Below are 19986 nucleotides of genomic sequence, written 5' to 3'. Positions count from 1 at the left end.
CTTCTATCAGATGTTCTGTTGCTTCTATCAGATGTTCTGTTTCTTCTATCAGATGTTCTGTTTTTTCTATCAGATGTTCTGTTTCTTCTATCAGATGTTCTGTTTCTTCTATCAGATGTTCTCTTTCTTCTATCAGATGTCCTGTTTCTTCTATCAGATGTTCTGTTTCTTCTATCAGATGTTCTGTTTCTTCTATCAGATGTTCTGTTGCTTCTATCAGATGTTCTGTTTCTTCTATCAGATGTTCTGTTTCTTCTGTTCTGTTTCTTCTATCAGATGTTCTGTTTCTTCTATCAGATGTTCTGTTTCTTCTATCAGATGTTCTGTTGCTTCTATCAGATGTTCTGTTTCTTCTATCATATGTTCTAGCGCTTCCTCGCTCTGTTAATATTGTACAATATCTTGGTACAGGTAAGACAATGTCCAGCCTTAACTCTACAGCAAAAGAGAGTTTAGTTAGGTCTCTTCACTTTACAGCCCAAAAGAGTTTAGTTAGGTTTCTTCACTCTACAGCCCAAAAGAGTTTAGTTAGGTCTCTTTACTTTACAGCCCAAAAGAGTTTAGTTAGATCTCACTTTACAGCCCAAAAGAGTTTAGTTAGGTCTTTTCATTCTACAGCCTTAGAGAGTTTAGCTAGGTCTTTTCACTCTACAGCCCAAGAGAGTTTAGTTACGTCTTTTCACTCTACAGCCCAAAAGAGTTTAGTTAGGTCTTTTCACTCTACAGCCTTAGAGAGTTTAGTTAGGTCTTTTCACTCTACAGCCCAAAAGAGTTTAGTTAGGTCTTTTCACTCTACAGCCTTAGAGAGTTTAGTTAGGTCACTTCACTCTACAGCCCAAGAGATTTTAGTTAGGTCTTTTCACTCTACAACCCAAAAGAGTTTAGTTAGGTCTCTTCACTCTACAGCCTTAGATAGTTTAGTTAGGTCTTTTCATTCTACAGCCCAAGAGAGTTTAGTTAGGTCTTTTCACTCTACAGCCTTAGAGAGTTTAGTTAGGTCTTTTCACTCTACAGCCCAAGAGAGTTTAGTTAGGTCTTTTTACTCTACAGCCTTAGAGAGTTTAGTTAGGTCTTTTCATTCTACAGCCCAAAAGAGTTAAGTAAGGTCTTTTCACTCTACAGCCTTAGAAAGTTAAGTTAGGTCTTTTCATTCTACAGCCTTAGAGAGTTTAGTTATGTCTTTTCACTCTACAGCCTTAGAGAGTTTAGTTAGGTCTTTTCACTCTACAGCCCAAAAGAGTTTAGTTAGGTCTTTTCACTCTACAGCCCAAAAGAGTTTAGTTAGGTCTCTTCACTCTACAGCCTAAGAGAGTTAAGTTATGTCTTTTCATTCTACAGCCTTAGAGAGCTTAGTTAGGTCTTTTCACTCTACAGCCTTAGAGAGTTTAGTTAGGTCTTTTCACTCTACAGCCCAAGAGAGTTTATTTAGGTCTATCACTCTACAGCCTAAGAGAGTTTAGTTAGGTCTTTTCACTCTACAGCCCAAAAGAGTTTAGTTTGGTCTTTTCACTCTACAACCCAAGAGAGTTTAGTTTAAGCTTTTTCTCCTTAAGATAGCCACTAGACTTGAATGAGTTATGGTTCAGTAATCCGATCTGCATTCTATAACGTTATAAAATTACTAAAAAAAATAATATAACCTTAAAATTGGACAAAATGATACATGGTATAACAATAGAGCTGAAAATGGGGACTAGTACATTTTGACTTTGTGTAGTGTCACAGAATGCCGACCATGTCCTACAAAACTTCATTCTCTATCAAGAGGCACGAACTAGACACTGGCCTCATACCCCCACCCCGGTAGAAGAAAAACTATAAGGACAGCTGCCTAATCTGGAAACGACTGCGCAGTTCATCTCATATAATGATCTAGTCATCGAAACCTTTCATGAAGAAGAATTTATTTATATCCATAATACGTCATCACAATATGTACAATTGTCTTGTGAAGACACCTTTAAAAAAAAAGTTTTATCAGGTTAGATAAACTGTCATACTAAATGTAACCTGTTTAAACAATAATTCACACATCTGAACTGATGCAATGATTTTAATTGTAACTAACCATAACACTTTAATTACAAAACAAAAATATAATGTTTTCACAGTGGATAAAAGTAGACACCGAAAGCCATCCTTTTATTACGTCACATCCTTTCAAGTACTTTTCACAAAAACATCCACAACAAATAATGACATAATATAAACATATTAGCACAGTTTGACAACCAGAGGTCATAGGTCACACGTAGAAAAGAGCATTTCCGCCTTCGTTTGTCGATCTCCAAATTCGATTTTGGATTAGAGTGACAACTAGAATATGTAGTTGCTTGCTGAGAACTTTTATTTGGATTCATAGTGAATGCAGTCCAATCTGGCACTACTTTGCGTGCATATGAACTATTAAGAATCTTATAACAGGAAACAGTAGCTGTTTAGTAGGTTACATGTTTGTCATATCTCAAACAGGGACAGGTCACACTTTGTATATAAGCATGGTACGAGAAGGGTACAATTGAGGTGCACAAGGAGGCGAAGGAGACTTCAATGTGTGTGTGCGTTTGTGTGTGTGTGTGTGTGAGAGAGAGAGAGAGAGAGAGAGAGAGAGAGAGAGAGAGATCAGTAGTGTGAAAGTGCACTTAATTGAAGTGTAAGTTCGTCTTAGACACTAGGCTGAGAACCACTGAACATTGAACGGTGATATACGTTGCCACGATCAAGAGATTACTGTAGTCTGAATCAATACCAGTATATTGAGTAGCAAAACGTAATTTTATGCGTGACTATTAACTCACCTACGGATCAAAGGCGGCAACATAGCCAGGTGCAAGAGCACTCGACCTCCAAACTACCCAACATCCAGGACAAAACTTGGCCTCTTGAGTGTGTGTGTGTATATATATATGTATGTGTGCGTAGTTTAGAGCTTCTTGATTTTTTTTAACCCTTTAAAATAATGAAACTCTCTTTTAAATTCAGCAGTAAAATACTTGTTACTTGTGCTAATAGTTGTAATTAGAGTCATCAAGACTACAAGAGATAAGAAAAAGTAACGAAAATGAAATGTAATTAAATCTAAATGTAAGAAAAGTAATAATGGCTATTACATGGGCCTCAAGAATTCCAATTCATTTAGTTTCTGCAATGCATAGATCTATACCGTTTGTTTATTTTTTAAAGGTATAATTATTTTTTTCTTAATTAAAATTATCAATATATTAATATATATATTCGGGTATTCGGGTAAGTTGATAAAGCGTTGTTTTGTTTTTGTGAAATAAATGATAACTTTACATCTATACACATTTAACACATTTACAAATTGAAAAAGACTAACGGAAATGGAGATAAAGAATAATTGAAAAAGATTTACATTCTGTCACGATTCAGACACATGAGTGCTACTAATAACGTATATCTAACAAGATAGATTAGAGCATGGAATGGGTTGCCTGAGCTAGCCAGGAAAACCAGTGACTTGGCAGAATGACGCGTAGGACGTTATCGTCTTCTTATTCGGGGTACGTTCTGCATTATATAATATAAGATAAGTAAAATATAAAATGTACTTCATTAAACTCGTAACTGGTGTGAAATGAAATAAAATTTTTAGTATGTCTAGATTTACAATAGAGTTACAATAATAATTTTGTGCGATTGGAAATATTTGTACTAATAGTTTTTGTTTGGCGCAGTTTTCATGTCTATAGCATGCTTAGAGCGCTATGGTCCAAACACTTCTGTGGACCAATTTGGAGGGTTGAGTGGTAGAAGCTAATATCTTGGAGAATGTTTCTGTGCTGCCTTTTCAAAAGCTATTTAATTTTGTAAATTACCTTCACGATTGAAGACTGACGCTTTAAGCACTGAAATAATGAAATAGTCATATAGTCATCTCTTGTTTTGTTTTATTGTTTGTTTTAGCCGACGAACTGACTCTCTACACAAGGTTTATCTCCCCTTAGCTTAGTACATTTTCTATATAAAACAAAATTAATTAATTATATTTAATTATAATTAATTCAGGTGTGGTCATCGACGATGAATAATTGTGAAAAGTTTCAAATTGCTCCGAGAATGGGAAGTGGGAGAAATACCATGTACAAAATTCCACCCAGACAGACGGAGAGAGTTGATGTAAGCATTGTAAATGATACTAAATGATACTATTTATTTTCTATCTAACGTGATTTTACATTGCTATGGGCCCGACCAATGCTTCTCAGCCTCAAAGTGGCGCCCGGGGGGGGGGGAACGTTGGTGGAGACGTTTTGGCCAATAGGGAAGCAAAACAGAAGCCCCCCGATGAGGTACCTAAGACCATTGCACTGGTGGGGATGGAAGAAAATCCCAACAACTATCTCACATTCCAAACACAGTCCTCAAGGGACCGCTTTGTGTCGGACACCCGTACGGCAGATGTGGCACAGATAAGAAATGTGGGGAAGTTTCCTTAGTGTGTTCGGCCTCCGGCCTCGCCTATAACTCTTAAGATACGTGCCATCGGTAATAGGGATGTAACAAGCTACATCTGCTTGAATCCCTCCCAGACAGTCCGATGGAGGGTAGCTTCCAATGGGCCTTGAGTTCCGGCAGTCTTAGACAATTACAAAGGAGAAGAATATTGTTATGAAAGCTTAATGCCTAATGTTGAAGCTGAAATGCAGATCTTTGAGATCGAGTGCTTTAGAAGATAGCTAGATCATTACCGATAGAGGAGTCTTCTTACACGTTCTTAGCTCACTAGGCAAACAGCTCTTTAGTAGTGGGATGCTTCTTACGAACAAGTCCTCGAACAAGACATTCTTGCGAAGTATCGTTAAGGAGCAGTTGGTTTTGGCAATGTAAATTAGTGAGCAGGTGGCATCTGACCGAGTGGAGGTTTAGAGTCTTAAAATTACATCATCACATGACTTTTGTGAGGCACGTGAAGAGTCACGTGACTGGTTCAGTGAGATTTGTACAAAAAAAAAGGCCGCCTATATTCTTATGCAGCCGTTGGAGGATTATGAAACTAACAGAAGAAATAGTTTAGATGTAAGATCTTTTTTGGGGGGAGACGCGGTGGTTGAACGGTAAAGTGCTTGGCTTCCGAACCGCGGTCCTGGGTTCGAATCCTGGATTTTTAATTTCGATATCTTTGGGCGCCACTGAGACCACCCAGCTCTAATGGGTACCTGACATTAGTTGGGGAAAAAGTAAATGCGGTCGTTCGTTGTGCTGGCCACCCTCGTTAATCGTAGGCCACAAAAACACACGACCTAACATCATCTGCCATATAGACCACAAGGTCTAAAAGGGGAACTTTCCTTTTAATTTTTAAGATAAAAAGTCCCTTCCCAGTTTTGAATTGAATTCTTATAATATCCTTTAAACAAGCGCATGGTCCGAACGTAAAATGCTGTGTGTGATAGATTAAAGGTTTAAAATAAAGAGCTAATGAAAACAGGAAGTAGATGTTTACTCCCCCCCTGGATTTTATTAAACTAATGCCCACCTCTTATTAAAATGCATCCTAGATGTAAAACACAGATCAAAGGCACCGAAAAACGTGAGCAAGTTTTACCTCCAGACCCTAATGAGCAGTGGTTCTCACTTTCAGGTCTTCGTGAAACCAATTGATGAAAATATTAATTTTGGCTTGACTTATTTATTATTCCTGTAAAGTAATTAATTTGGAAAACACGAAGAATAAAAAAGGTAAACTTTTTTTTTTGTCTTTTCTTATGATAGTTATAAAAAGAAGTGGAACTTTTTGGGGGCAGCACTGAAATAAAGGTCAGGGTCATAGACATGTATATTATATCTAGACTGGAAATGGGAAACAAATTATTTTCCGCGATTGATCGATTAATATATATGTATTATGTACGTAGCTCTTTTTTTTAACTGTAAGAGTAGTCGCCCCAATCAATCTTTTCTGTCTTAGAAAAGTAATGATCTTTAGTTTTCAAAGTTTAGAAATAATGCAAAATCATTTCTCGGATTTTCTTTAGAATGGGCTATTAATCACAGAATTCACGCAAATATATTAAACAAAGCCATTTCCTGTTAGTTTCCATTGAGATAATGTTTCAAAAATTCCAAGATCGAAATAATTCATGTCTGTTGATTTTAATCATTTTATGCACATTTAAATAGATTTATTAGCTAGATCTTAAATTATATGCTACATACCTTAGGGTTGAAAAAAAAACACAAAAAAACACTATATTTCTTATAACTACTTTACAAAAAAACAACATCACAATAATAATACAAGTTCCTTTAAGTCTTTATTTGCAACGAATTTAATATCTGTATATATATAATTCCCTTCATGGCTCAAGAGTTTCTACGAGAAGAAGAAGAAGTAAAGGAAAGATCACTCTTTTATTTCTGCGGATAGAGTTATCCCACGAAAAAACAAGAGAGGGGGAGAACAAGTAGTATTCAACCGTCACTACGGATGGATGCCTGGTCGTACTGTTTGCGCACTGGACTGTCGTTTGGATTTATCGATAGTCCCGGGTTCAAACCCTGCCCGCTCCCATCCCCCTTCGACCAGCGTGAGGTTTGGACTAGGAAGTACTCTGAAGGAACACCCGAAACATGTAAAACATTTTACAAACAAACATTTTACAAACACTAAATAGCATAACCATTGTGACCAAGATGTTATGGAAAGAGAACAAGTAATCTACTATGTATATTCACCCATCACTAAATAGCAGGGCCGGACTTAACCATTGTGGGGCCCTGCTATTTTGTGACGGGTGAATAAAACGTGTTCTTCCCGCCCTCCCTTTTTTTTTCGTAAGATAACTCTAGCACGAATTTTAGAAATGAAAGAGTGATCTTTCCTTTACTTCTTGAGGGAATAAGAGAATTATATACAGAGAGATAGATAGATAGATAAGGTAAACATTCAACACAAACGAATCCTCTAGATCAGTGAAATATATTATCATAGACCCCCTTGGACATCTCATGGACCCCCAAATTGTTTTTTCACTTTCGTAGACCCCTTGAAAGTCTTCGTAGACCCCTGGGGGTCTATATAGACCACTTTGGGAATCACTGCTCTAGATGTTTCTTTCTCCTTGTTGACAACACACACCCGTGACTGCCCTCCAGTCCACTAACTGTCCAGGTACACAACACTTGACCAAGTGTCACGCTTGGCCGCACATGCTGTATAGTAACTGTGTCACAACAGCCTTGTTTCAAATTTGTAAAAGATCTTCAAGACATTTTTTGTAGAGTTAAAAGATCCCCATGTCCAGTCTAGATCTCATATATATATATATATATATATATATATGGTCTGGGTGTACACCGGAAGTAATTAGCAGACGACTGGATGTACCGCAAAATAAACAATAGCACATCGACAAAGTAAAAACAATGAACTGACAAAACAAAGAACAAAAACCAAATGAAAGACTACTTGCAATAACTATAATAAACCAACAAAAGAACGACAACCTAGACGGTAGGTAGTAAAATAGACTGATGTAATAATAGAAACCTATTTTTGAACAACTGATGTAAAGTTCTGAAGGGGGGAAAAAAGAAAGCATTATGCAAGGATGTCTACAATAGTTTCATAGTATTTCGTCAACAAAAACGAAACTATTGATGCTACAAGGCGAGCACAAGAAGTATTGTTTTGATAGCTCTTCTGCTGAACAGCACGATGCGTAAGCCCAACCAGATGCACACTAGTTCCCTGGTACCCCAGTAGTTCCTTTCAATTCTTAAAGAACAAGTTATTGTTTAAACTTTGCGCAGCGGAGAACGGAACGCAAGTACGAAACATTGACTTGACATGTCTCTATGTATGCCATGAACTGCTCGTGTCATACAATAGTAGCAATCATCACCAGAGTAAGTGTATTTCCTTTCCATATGGATATCCACTCCAGATTGTCAAGGGTATTGATTTTGATTGAAGTGCCACGAACCATTATTTTAGAGTCGATCTGAAGCTTCAGTAGCTTGATACCAACACTAGTGAAGAAAAGAACTTTGACCTTTAACCGCATTCTCTTTGGGCAGCTTCCGTACGATGCAGTAGCCAGACAACAGTCGAAAATACGTTCATATATCAGGCATATGTTGACAATACTTCCATATATCAGACCTAACAATCGACAATACGTGCATATGATATAAAAGACATTAGGGTCGACAGTACGACCACGTGATATATCAGACATAACAGTCGAAAATGCGTCCTCATATCAGACATAGCAATCGACAATATGTTCATATATCAAGCATAACTGTCGGCAATAAGAATGATTAGGATGGCGGTATGCGGTATGCGCGCTGGACTGTCGTCTGGTCGTCTCGATGGTCCCGGGTTCATACCCTGCCGCAGCCACCCCCCGACGCCCTGCGGGAGGTTTGGAAGTAGATATCTTCAAATCTGAAGAAAAATCCTAAACAAATAAAACATATTACAAACACTAACAAACAATACGTCCATATATCAATCATAACAGTCGACAATACGCCCATATATCAGACATAACAGTCGACAATACGCCCATATATCAGACATAACAGTCGACAATACCCCCATATATCTGACATTACAGTCGGTAATACGTCCATATATCAATCATTACAGTCGACAATACGCCCATATATCAATCATTACAGTCGACAATACACCCATATATCAGACATAACAGTCGACAATACCCCCATATATCTGACATTACAGTCGGTAATACGTCCATATATCAATCATTACAGTCGACAATACGCCCATATATCAATCATTACAGTCGACAATACACCCATATATCAGACATAACAGTCGACAATACCCCCATATATCTGACATTACAGTCGGTAATACGTCCATATATCAATCATTACAGTCGACAATACGCCCATATATCAGACATAACAGTCGACAATACCCCCATATATCTGACATTACAGTCGGTAATACGTCCATATATCAATCATTACAGTCGACAATACGTCCATATATCAATCATTACAGTCGACAATACACCCATATATCAGACAAAACAGTCGACAATACCCCCATATATCTGACATTACAGTCGGCAATACGTCCATATATCAATCATTACAGTCGACAATACACCCATATATCAGACAAAACAGTCGACAATACCCCCATATATCTGACATTACAGTCGACAATACGCCCATATATCTGACATTACAGTCGACAATACCCCCATATATCTGACATTACAGTCGACAATAACCCCATATATCTGACATTACAGTCGACAATACGCCCATATATCAATCATTACAGTCGACAATACGCCCATATATCAGACAAAACAGTCGACAATACGCCCATATATCAGACAAAACAGTCGACAATACCCCCATATATCTGACATAACAGTCGACAATACACCCATATATCAGACAAAACAGTCGACAATACACCCATATATCAGACAAAACAGTCGACAATACCCCCATATATCTGACATTACAGTCGGTAATACGTCCATATGTCAGGAATTGCAGTTTATTATTTTGTTTGTTTAAACAGAGAAAATGTTTTTAATTTACTGATAACAATTACATTTGTTTATATTTGTCCACATTGACTTACTCATATAAAAGTGAATGTGTTATTAAAACAGTGAATGCAGTGTGTGCTGTACTATGAAGAGACGAAAGTGTAAAACATGACTCTCTAACAAAAGTCATTCTTCTAGGTACAGTGTAAAACATGACTCTCTAACAAAAGTCATTCTTCTAGGTACAGTGTAAAACATAACTCTCTAACAAAAGTCATTCTTCTAGGTACAGTGGAAACCACGAAGAAAGGGTCATCCATAGAAAAGCTGGCTAGATAAAGTAAAAGAATGGACAGGCCTCCCTCTAGATATCCTGCTATGAGCAGCTGCTGACCGGAAGGAATGGAAGGATTTGGTTACGCGAACCGTCACAGCACCCTTACAACGAAAGACAAGGGACAGATGAATGATGAATGTAGTGATCATACATTTGATAGTATGATTTTTGAAGTATAGTGTTGCCTTTCTAATCTATTTCTATTATAGTGCGATCAATTTAAATTAAATAATTAAATGTTATCAAATGCCCAAAAGGTAAAAAAAAAAAAAAAAAAAAAACTATCTCATCTTGCCTTTTTGTATTTCCTTCACGGCTGCCTACGAACGAACGAACGTTCCTCGAACGATACTATCAATGTAAATATTTTAGTGAAATTAACTAATGACCGATTTCAAAGCCAAAAATAATTTCGTTGCTATTATTTCAATTTTTAACTGTGTGCTGTTCTAGTGCTTGTCCATCACAGATTCTGATGTCAATATATTTATGTTTACACTAGATTTGACCTTTGTCATACGCATTTCGAACGCCCGGAAAATCCCACTAATCCGATTCGACCGACTATTTATTATTTGGTCAGTCATTACTATACTAAACTAGAACATAAGCTTCTTAATGTATAATATTTCAGTTTAATATATTTGAAAGCGTTTTATATATTTGTGACGTTTCACAAGCAACGTGCCTATTCAATTGTTGTAAACCTATTATACAAATGATATCGTTTCTTTAAGAAGTCGGCAAACGAGAGTTATTTGATTTCACTGAAAGCACTTCTACTTTAAAACGTTTGTCTGCATTTGACCTCAAGAGGCAATGCAAAAAAAAAATCCTATGAAATATTTTTATTTATTTTAGGAATGTATCCCCAAAAGTACGTTTTCTACCAATGTTTTACATTAATCTGTCACACTGACGTGTAATTGTGTGTATGGCATTGTATGTCTCATAAGATGATATTTTCTCTTTGCAACTTCTAGTTCTAGCCCCTTCGTACAAGTCAGAATTTTGCTCCAAAAAAAAAAAATTTCTTGGTCTGGGTTATGATGTCATGGACCTCCAGAGTTGGTCAAGCATAACATTTCGTGCATCGTTCAATAATTATGCAAATGACATCACGTGTACATGTGTCAGTGCTGCACAAGGGGACATAGAGTAACTTAAAGGCACATTCTAACGCAAATAATTAAACAACCAAGACAAATCATGTATTTATTTACTTATATCAAATCCATTTATTTGCAATGACATTTTCAAAGCCACTTTTGTTTTTCCTACTACTACAACATGATACATTGCAGTTTGAGCTGCTTAACTTCGCCCTATCTTTCCAGTTGTACATCTCTGACCTAGTTCTGTCACAACTTAATTCTATTGTACGATAGTTGGTCTTACAATACTACAATATTTAAAGATTTCGAAGATAAAGTAAGCAATGTAACATATTTAAAAAAAAAAAAAAAAGCTTATTAACACTTCCGTCATTTCGTGAACCGGATACACCAAGAAGCGTGCTATTTATAGGTTTTCCGCCATGTATGAAAATGTCCAATACCTACTGCATCGGGTACGGTTGGGGGGGGGGGATGGTAGCAACATAAACGCTGCTGACGTCATATAAAGTATGTTATTTTGTAACCAAAGTAAGACACAGACAGAGAGAGAGAGCGGGGTGAGAGGGCACATTGTGCAGGGGAGCAGAAGTCAGGCTAATGGTAAAGTAAGAGTGAGCAAACAATGTGTCAAGATGAATGGGGGGGAAAGAAGGTGGGAGGTAGGGAGGGAGGGAGGGAGAAGACTCACACTCCTCTGCCCTATCGTTTTCTCCCCGTGTGGTTCTATGTTGATTTTCAGGAGAATCTCGAACAAGTTCAGACTGGGACAAGTTGGGGGAGAAAAACACGAAATGGAGCTAACAATAATGGCTCAAAGAAACAGCTGTAAGACACAAGCTCATCTCAGTCAGAGAGAAAGACACGGACAAAGACAGGGAGAAAGAAAGTCAGAGAAAGAAAGACAGGTAGAAAGAAAGACAGGGAGAAAGGCAGGGAGACAGGGAGAAAGGCAGGGAGAAGGACAGGGAGAAGAAAAGACAGGGAGAAAGGCAGGGAGAAGGACAGGGAGAAGAAAAGACAGGGAGAAAGGCAGGGAGACAGGGAGAAAGACAGAGAGAAAGACAGGGAGACATGGAGGGAGAAAGACAGGGAGAGAAGGAAAGAGGGAGGGAGAAAGACAGGGAGACAGGGAGAGAGAAAGACAGGGAGAAAGACAGGGAGAAGGACAGGAAGAAGAAAAGACAGGGAGAAAGGCAGGGAGACAGGGAGAAAGACAGAGAGAAAGACAGGGAGACAGGGAGGGAGAAAGACAGGGAGAGAAGGAAAGAGGGAGGGAGAAAGACAGGGAGAGAAGGAAAGACAGGGAGAGAGAAAAAAACAGGGAGAAGGATAGACAGAGAAAAAGACAGGGAGAAGGATAGACAGGGAGAAAGAAAGACATGTAGAAAGAAAGACAGGGAAAAAGACAGGGAGAAAGAAAGACAGGGAGAGAGAAAGACAGGGAGAGAGAAAGACAGGGAGAAGGAAAGACAGGTAGAGAGAAAGTTGGAGAGAGAAAGACAGGGAGAAAGACAGAGAGAGAGAGACAAGGTGAGATATAGATGAAGGTAGAGAAAGACTCGGAGAAAAAAAGAAGACAAGCAAAGCTACCGATTGAGATGAACATCGAAAGAAAAACTGTGAGAGACAGAAAGAAAGACAGCGAGACATGAGACAGGGAAAAAAAAGAAAGGAAAGACTGATCGAGACAGATTGAGATAAAGAGTAACAGAAAGTGAAAGAGAGACAGAATGACAGACAATAGAAACTCCTACAATAAAACGAACAAGTAACTTGTATCAATATAACCATCAAGTGAAATAAAAGAAACAGTCTTAAAGATAGAGAGAAATGTGAACATGAAGACCAGCCAGTAGACAAACTTAACAAATAAACTCAGAGCGTCTTTAAATTAAGGAATGTTATTCTTTACAAATGCATTTAAGATAAAGGAAGGAAGAGCTCAAGAGACTAATGACAGTAATGAGACTATAGAATAAGAGCTAATGGAATAATGAGCCAAAATGAGAATCAAGAAAAACATAAATATACTTTAAAAAAAAAACAAGCTTATACAAAATGTAATTGTATCAATTTGTTTGAATCAGTCAGTAATTAAATTTGTTATAGATCTCTATCAACTAGACCAACAACAAAAAATCTGTGCGATTCATTATATTTTATCAATTGTTTTTGTTTAGAGCTGTTTCCTGATTAAGCTTTCTCAATACGCTATGGTCCTATCACTTATCTGGACCAGTTGGGAAAATTGGGGGGGGGGGGGGAAAGATAGAGATATCTAGGTGAATTTTACCATAATTGGCTTATAAAAGCATTTATAAAAAAAAGGGGGGGGGAACGACCTAAATTCGAACTCGTGTCTCACTTTTCCTTGGGCCGACGTGCTAACCACTCTGCTTGTGAGGTACTTATGTCAAGAACAGTTTGTATAGTTACATATTGTTTGTTTCAATTTAGAGCGGCGACCTATAAAAGGGACTGATTCAGCTTACACCACCACTTCAGCCAAGTACAATTGCTTTCCCTTGTTTGAGATACCAAACAAAACAACTAATTATCAAAAGTTAATTAACTAATTGGTTAATTCTTTAAAATTGATTCTTTTGTTATCAAGGGGAAAAAAAATGGGTGAAATTTCAACTTGATCCGAGACTGGGTGTGGGAGAAATAACGTGTACACACTTTTTAACCAAAGTAACAGACAGAGTTGATATAAGCTTTGTAAAAAGAAGTCTATAGAATAAGTGGCTTTAGAGACTTGAGTTTAAAAACGTGAGAGTGCAATTCTAAGGGATGGTCTGTACGTACCTTAGTAAAAAGTAGAGAGAGAGTGAGCTACAGGTAGTTTGGAATGTGGGAATAAATGCCAGTAGACAGACATGCAAACAGACAGACGTATTGTTAGGTGAGTAAGCTAGAAAGGTATTTGAAATTGTTCCCGGGTAGAGATGAAAATATATAGACCATCCGAGAGACAGACAGATGGACAGAAAGAATAGAGACTGTGGACAGACAGCTAGACTAGCTAGATGGATGGATGGATGGATTGATAGACTGAGAGATGGAAAGATTAAATAAACAGAATGACGGATGAACAAATAGACAGACGGACAGATAAATAGATAGTTATACAGACAGACAGACAGACATACAGACAGATAGATAGATAGATAGATAGATAGATAGATAGATAGATAGATAGATAGATAGATAGATAGATAGATAGATAGATAGATAGATAGATAGATAGATAGATAGAAATAATATTAACATAAAAAAAAAAGATTAAGAAAGCAAATATAAAAAGAGTAGATAGAAGACAGTCAGACGTTACAGATTAAATGTACAGATAGAAGACAGACAATCAGACGTTACAAATTAAATGTACAGATAGAAGACACACAGTCAGACGTTATATATTCAATGTACAGATAGAAGACACACAGTCAGACGTTGCAGATTCAATGTACAGATAGAAGACAGACAGTCAGACCTTACTACAGATTCAATGTACAGATAGAAGACAGACAGTCAGACCTTACTACAGATTCAATGTACAGATAGAAGACAGACAGTCAGACCTTACTACAGATTCAATGTACAGATAGAAGACAGACAGTCAGACCTTACTACAGATTCAATGTACAGATAGAAGCTTTCTCTTCTTGGTTTAGTTTACGTGTGTTGACTTCAAAGCAAAAGATAACATCGTAGTTTTTATAAACATAAGATTCTTTTAATAAAACCTTACCGCCATCAGCATAGCTTTCACATCCGTATCCATCCTGCAGCCCGGTAGTCCATGTGCCTTCGTACCTTGCTCCGGAGGTAGTGCTCGCCCTGACGCCGTATCGACCTTTGAACCCTTGCGTCCATTCTCCCTTGTATATCCACCTCCCTTTGTTTTCCACCCCTAGGCCATGCCGCTTGCCCTGGAACCACTGCCCCTTGTAGGCGTTGCCGCTGGGCCAAGTGTAAACTCCAGACACCTCGAACCCGTACTGCCAGGCTCCGGCGTACTCTCCCTGACCCTTCGGCCCGGTGCACACGCCGTTGCCGTGGGCCTTGCCGTCCTCCCATCCACCGCAGTAGGTGCCGCCATCGTCGAAATCGAATCTCCCTCCACCGGATGTCATTGGTCCGGTCTGGTCACGTTGAACATGACGTCATGGGAACCGACTGGAAGGATTTCATTGGGTGCTCCACGAAAGTAATAGGAACAAAAGAAATGAAAGGGCACGCAACTGCAATGCATAAAAAGAAAATTTACAGTTCGAAGTTATGTTCTCCCTTTGATATACCCCGATATGATATTCAGCCTTTTTTTATATTAGACCTTCTCAAAGTCGAAGGAGGCGTACAGCGAGCCCTGTTTGTTCCTGCTCATTATGTTGAGTCGTTGCTGAGACCAGTATACAGATAATATGTCCATGAGGTCATTGTGTTCTTTTTGAGCTACGAAATCAAATGCCTTGAGGAAAAGAGCCGTCCCATGGGTCAGCGCTTGCGTACTTCACTTGCTGATGCTATTTGATAAAGAGAAGAAAGAAAAAAATGCTTATTGAAAAGTGACATGAAAGCGAGTTACGAAAATAAGATACAATGAAAATATATGCAGACAAGTAAAATATAGAAAACACTATTTAATTTAACAAAAGGGGGGAGAAATCAACAGTTACAGTCATATCTCTCAATATTGTAACATTCATTTCCTTTTTTTATATTAAAAGATATTAAAAATTAATTAGTTACTAATATTTAATTAACTAATTGGTTTATTTTTTGTATTGATTCATCATATGTTAGGAACAAGGAATAATTGTGTATATTTTCAACTTGATCCGATACTGGATTGTGGGAGAAATAACGTGTTCAAAATTTTTACCAGACAAATGGAAAGACAGAAGACATTGTGAGTTGATATAAGTTTTGTAAGGTACGCTCTCGTTATAGATCTAATACACGCAGATACACATTTACAGATATATATATATATAATTTATAACGGCTTTGTCTGCCTAAGGTGTGAGAAAATATGTAGGTGAATGAAAGGTCTATGTAGGTACTTCAAATACAACAGTCTTAGACATTCGCCTTATTATTATTGTCTCCTACGTTCATTTTGTCATAATACACTTGATGTTACATTCATTAATATTCATAAGCAGTCAGCAGTCTGTTGAAAATTACAAGATCCTTCATACCTAATGCCCAACGCAAACCAAAGGGTTCACCATAGCAACAGAATCGTAAACTTCCGGAAAGAGTAAGATGAAGACAATGATTTATAATTATACCCGTTTATTTTTTTTTAATTTAGATGGTCTGGGGTGCGAACATTTATCTGGCTCATGTTTCTGATATACTCTAGTCTAGCAGTATGTCTTTACTGCATTTATTAGTGAACAAAAAGACAACAGCATCAACCTTCTTTAGTAAATGTAATACACTTAAAATAAATATTACATATATTACATTTTCATACTCTGCCTTAGAGAGGTCAATTAGACTTCTCAAGTTGCGATTGGGACCTTTGGTATTTCTAGAGTTATGTTATATTACGTACGGTACGGAGTATACGATGCTGTACATGTATAACACTAGTAGAGTCTGTAGTGCATTCATTTGTATATTTCTTTTTTCATTCTACCTAGTCTCAACTTATACACTTGTTTTAAGTTGGCCTCTTGCAATTTAGCTTTTTTTTTTTTTTAAATCTGTTGTCAAGCTAGCAGTTTTATACCTAGAGGGGAAAAAAGGCATAAAGAATTATGTAATTACGTATCGAAGTTATAACATTTCTCCATTTGTAAAAAGTACCATCTCAGACTTTGTAATCTATAGCAGAAGATGTAAAGGACAAAGGTGATCTGTTTCTGTGGCCTACGGTTAACGAGGGCATCATGTGGTCACTAAACCACCAATCATCCAACTTTATGTTAACCAGCTAATGTTAGGTACCCATCAGAGTTGGGTGGACACAGGGGCGTCCTAACAATTCTGAAATACAAAATCCCAGATTTCACTAAGATTTGATACTCCACATGGGCAGATTTCACTGGTTCCAATTTTGAGCTTCCAGAAAATGCCGACCACGTCCTCCAAAACTGCTCTCTCTACCAAGAGGCCCGTATAAGACATTGGCCCCAAATCACCCCAATAGAAAGAAAACTATATGGAGAGCTCCCTGATTTGGAAACCACTGCGCAGTTCATCTCATGTATTGGTCTAGTCATATGAACACTCCAACATAACAATGAGAACGATGAAGAAGAAAAAGAAGAACTAAGATTTGAACGCTAGACCCATCAGTTCGCAAGCCAAGCACTTTACCACTCATCCACCAAGCCCCCTTTTCCATTTGCACCTACGCAATAAGGTTCTTTGTGCCCTTAGAGAATGGAACGGGTTGCCTGAATCAGCCAGGAAAAGCAATGTCTTTGCAGGGGACGTTATAATCTTCTTAAAAAAGACATCTCTAATTTATAAGATAGGATAGATAAGATAGTTAACGTCCATAATCTATACTTTCTTCAAGGTGGGCACATTGTAATACATAGTGGCACACATTTTTAAAAAAATCGCTAGCTAGAAAGTATAATTTAGCACATTTTTTTTTTGACAAAATCCAAACACAAATATTTGCGCATACACAAATTGAAAGAAAGATAACCTGAGTGAGTACCAGCACAACAGGTAATCGTAAGAGTCCAGAGAAATCCTCGCCTAAACGCAAACACTAGTTTAACAAAAACAACTGATTCCTTAAATAAACATTCGCATTTTTAACAATATTATTAATGTGGCGGGCAGATAACACAAAGGAAGACTGGCAGTAACATTGCTTCTTACAGAACAAGTACTCGATATGTCACTCACAAACACTTGAGATTACGAATATTCGTCCAAGCAAACAATTACGTAGTCTGACTATTTTATGAATGAAGAAGTAGAAGCAGAGGATATATCCAGGGCAGTATCGATCCGATATTTCTGTTGTTCAACTGAAAGCTCAGTAGCATATCTCTCTTGTTTATATCCTTGATCAGTGCTGCTGTTCAGGTTTTAGAATTAATACCCAGAATCTAGGTATTTGATACCAAAGAAAAGCATAGACTAATCTTAGAATCGTCTGGTGTTATTCTTTAATGTAAAGGGAAACACCGTGTCTAAGTTCCGGTCAACTGTATTCAACAAGGCACATCTAGTTTTAAAAACGGATTATCGATGTTAATATAAAAAGTATAGTCATCTTTTGTACAGATAAAGAAATATAACATTTAAGTGTGCAATTATTTTGTAACCACAAGGTTCCATTTTACAACGAATAAACAATGTAACTAGTGTTGATATTCAGAGACTGTTTTAATATCTATCTATCTATCTATCTATCTATCTATCTATCTATCTATATATATATATATATATATATATATATATATATATATATATATATATATATATATGGTGTGTGTGTGTATATTGTGTGTGGGGGGGGGGGGGCGTGCGTTGTAGTGCAGGTAGACTAGAAGGCTACAACTGATGAGCCTAAGAAGTGTTGGTGTATATTCTATAATAGGACGCTGGGGGCCATTCAATTTCAAGGTGAAAGAGACAAAAAGAGATCTTATAGAATTCAGAATTTGAGAACCAGAAAATATTATGCTGGGAGTGGGAGGGGAGGGGGGCGTTGTAAAGCGGTTCGTTTTATTGAAGAATAAAAAAGTGTTCTGGGGAAAATAAACATTTACCAACTATTCCATTCGTAGAGTTTATGTTCGGAATGTATATACACTAAACACATGCATTTATATATATATATATATATATATATATATATATATATATATATATATATATATATATATATATATATATATATGCATGTGTGTTTACTGTGTATAATTAGCTAGTTCTCAAAACGTGACTTATCAGTAGTTCAGATAGAAATTATTTTGGCTTTTATGGAAAATAAGTTGACAAACAAAAAATGATACCAAACAAAAACCTGGCTTGCTTTAGAGACCGTGTCAGACTTTGTCAAGATTGGTCAAGATTATTCTTCAATGTGACTTTGAGGGAGGGCGCAGAAAATGTCCGAAGAAAAAACAGAAACACTGAATAATACTAATAATTTAATTTATAGATCGCTGTTAACAAACAAAATGTAGGCTTAAGGCGCTGTGATAACATTACAAACACAAACACGAGAGCTAAAACGACAAACGCAACGAACGGGTGGCTTGTGTCTAGAAGGAGGAAGCGCTATGGTTTAGGATTTAAAAAAAAACAACTATCCATTACGTAACCCTTTTTTAAAATACAAAATACTTAAACATAGTGGTAAAAATCAAGCCGCGGCAACGCTGTGCTCAGTACTCACACACAGCGCGCGGCGGTCCACTCGTAACGATTGACACACACTACTATCGCGAGGGTGGGGGGAGGGGAAGCCAGTATTGATTAGCTCGTAGGTTTATTCGTACGATGATAACCAGACGGGGGCACGCTGGAGCGTTACTTTGATCACAAGGAGAAGAAGTTGTGTGCTCTATGTGACAAGTGTCCTTGTGCCAGTGACATTTATTTACTTGACTATGTCCTATGGCAAATGATGTTTACATTTAATTTGACATCATCCAGTTGACAACGTCCTACTGTCAGTGACATAGAGTGGATGTTTGTGCGACAACATCCTCCCGCCAGTACCATTCTTGATGTTGGCATAAGTGCCCCCCCCTCCCTAACGTGACTGGTTGATGACGTGTTTTTAAATGAAATTAAAGATTAGATGACGTCAGTGACATTAAATCCCCGGGGTGACAGACTTTTAAAGTGACGTTATTTCATTTTAAGATTTCTCCTGCAACAGAAATATTGTTATTATGTCTTAGAGTAAGATCCTTCAGTGCCGGCAAGCTGTCTCCATAAAGATCTGTCACTGGCAATGTCTTAAGTCTCTTTCCCCCTGGTGTCCACTGCTCTGTGGTTCTCCATAAAAGTGTGGCGCCAAGCTATA

The 19986-nt window shown here is 37.5% G+C and overlaps 1 protein-coding gene across 5 annotated transcripts in view; it reads right to left on the bottom strand.

Moving 5' to 3' along the window:
- LOC106067293 (junctophilin-1-like) overlaps window positions 1-19986 on the bottom strand; it is a 114437-nt gene that overhangs the window by 44186 nt on the left and 50265 nt on the right. For 4 of the 5 annotated variants that reach the window (XM_056036797.1, XM_056036801.1, XM_056036798.1 and 1 more), the window contains exon 2: window positions 14719-15493. In XM_056036797.1, the coding sequence (XP_055892772.1) occupies window positions 14719-15103 (385 nt within the window). In that variant the 5' untranslated portion in view covers window positions 15104-15493. Of the gene's footprint in view, window positions 1-14718; window positions 15494-17640; window positions 17824-19986 lie in introns of those variants that run through there. The other variant, XM_056036799.1, reaches the window with a different exon arrangement.

Source organism: Biomphalaria glabrata, chromosome 7, assembly GCF_947242115.1.
Source record: "Biomphalaria glabrata chromosome 7, xgBioGlab47.1, whole genome shotgun sequence".
NCBI classification, from domain to species: Eukaryota; Metazoa; Mollusca; class Gastropoda; family Planorbidae; genus Biomphalaria; species Biomphalaria glabrata.
The sequence above is the reverse complement of the archived record's forward strand: the minus strand, read 5'-3'. Positions and strand labels throughout refer to the sequence as shown.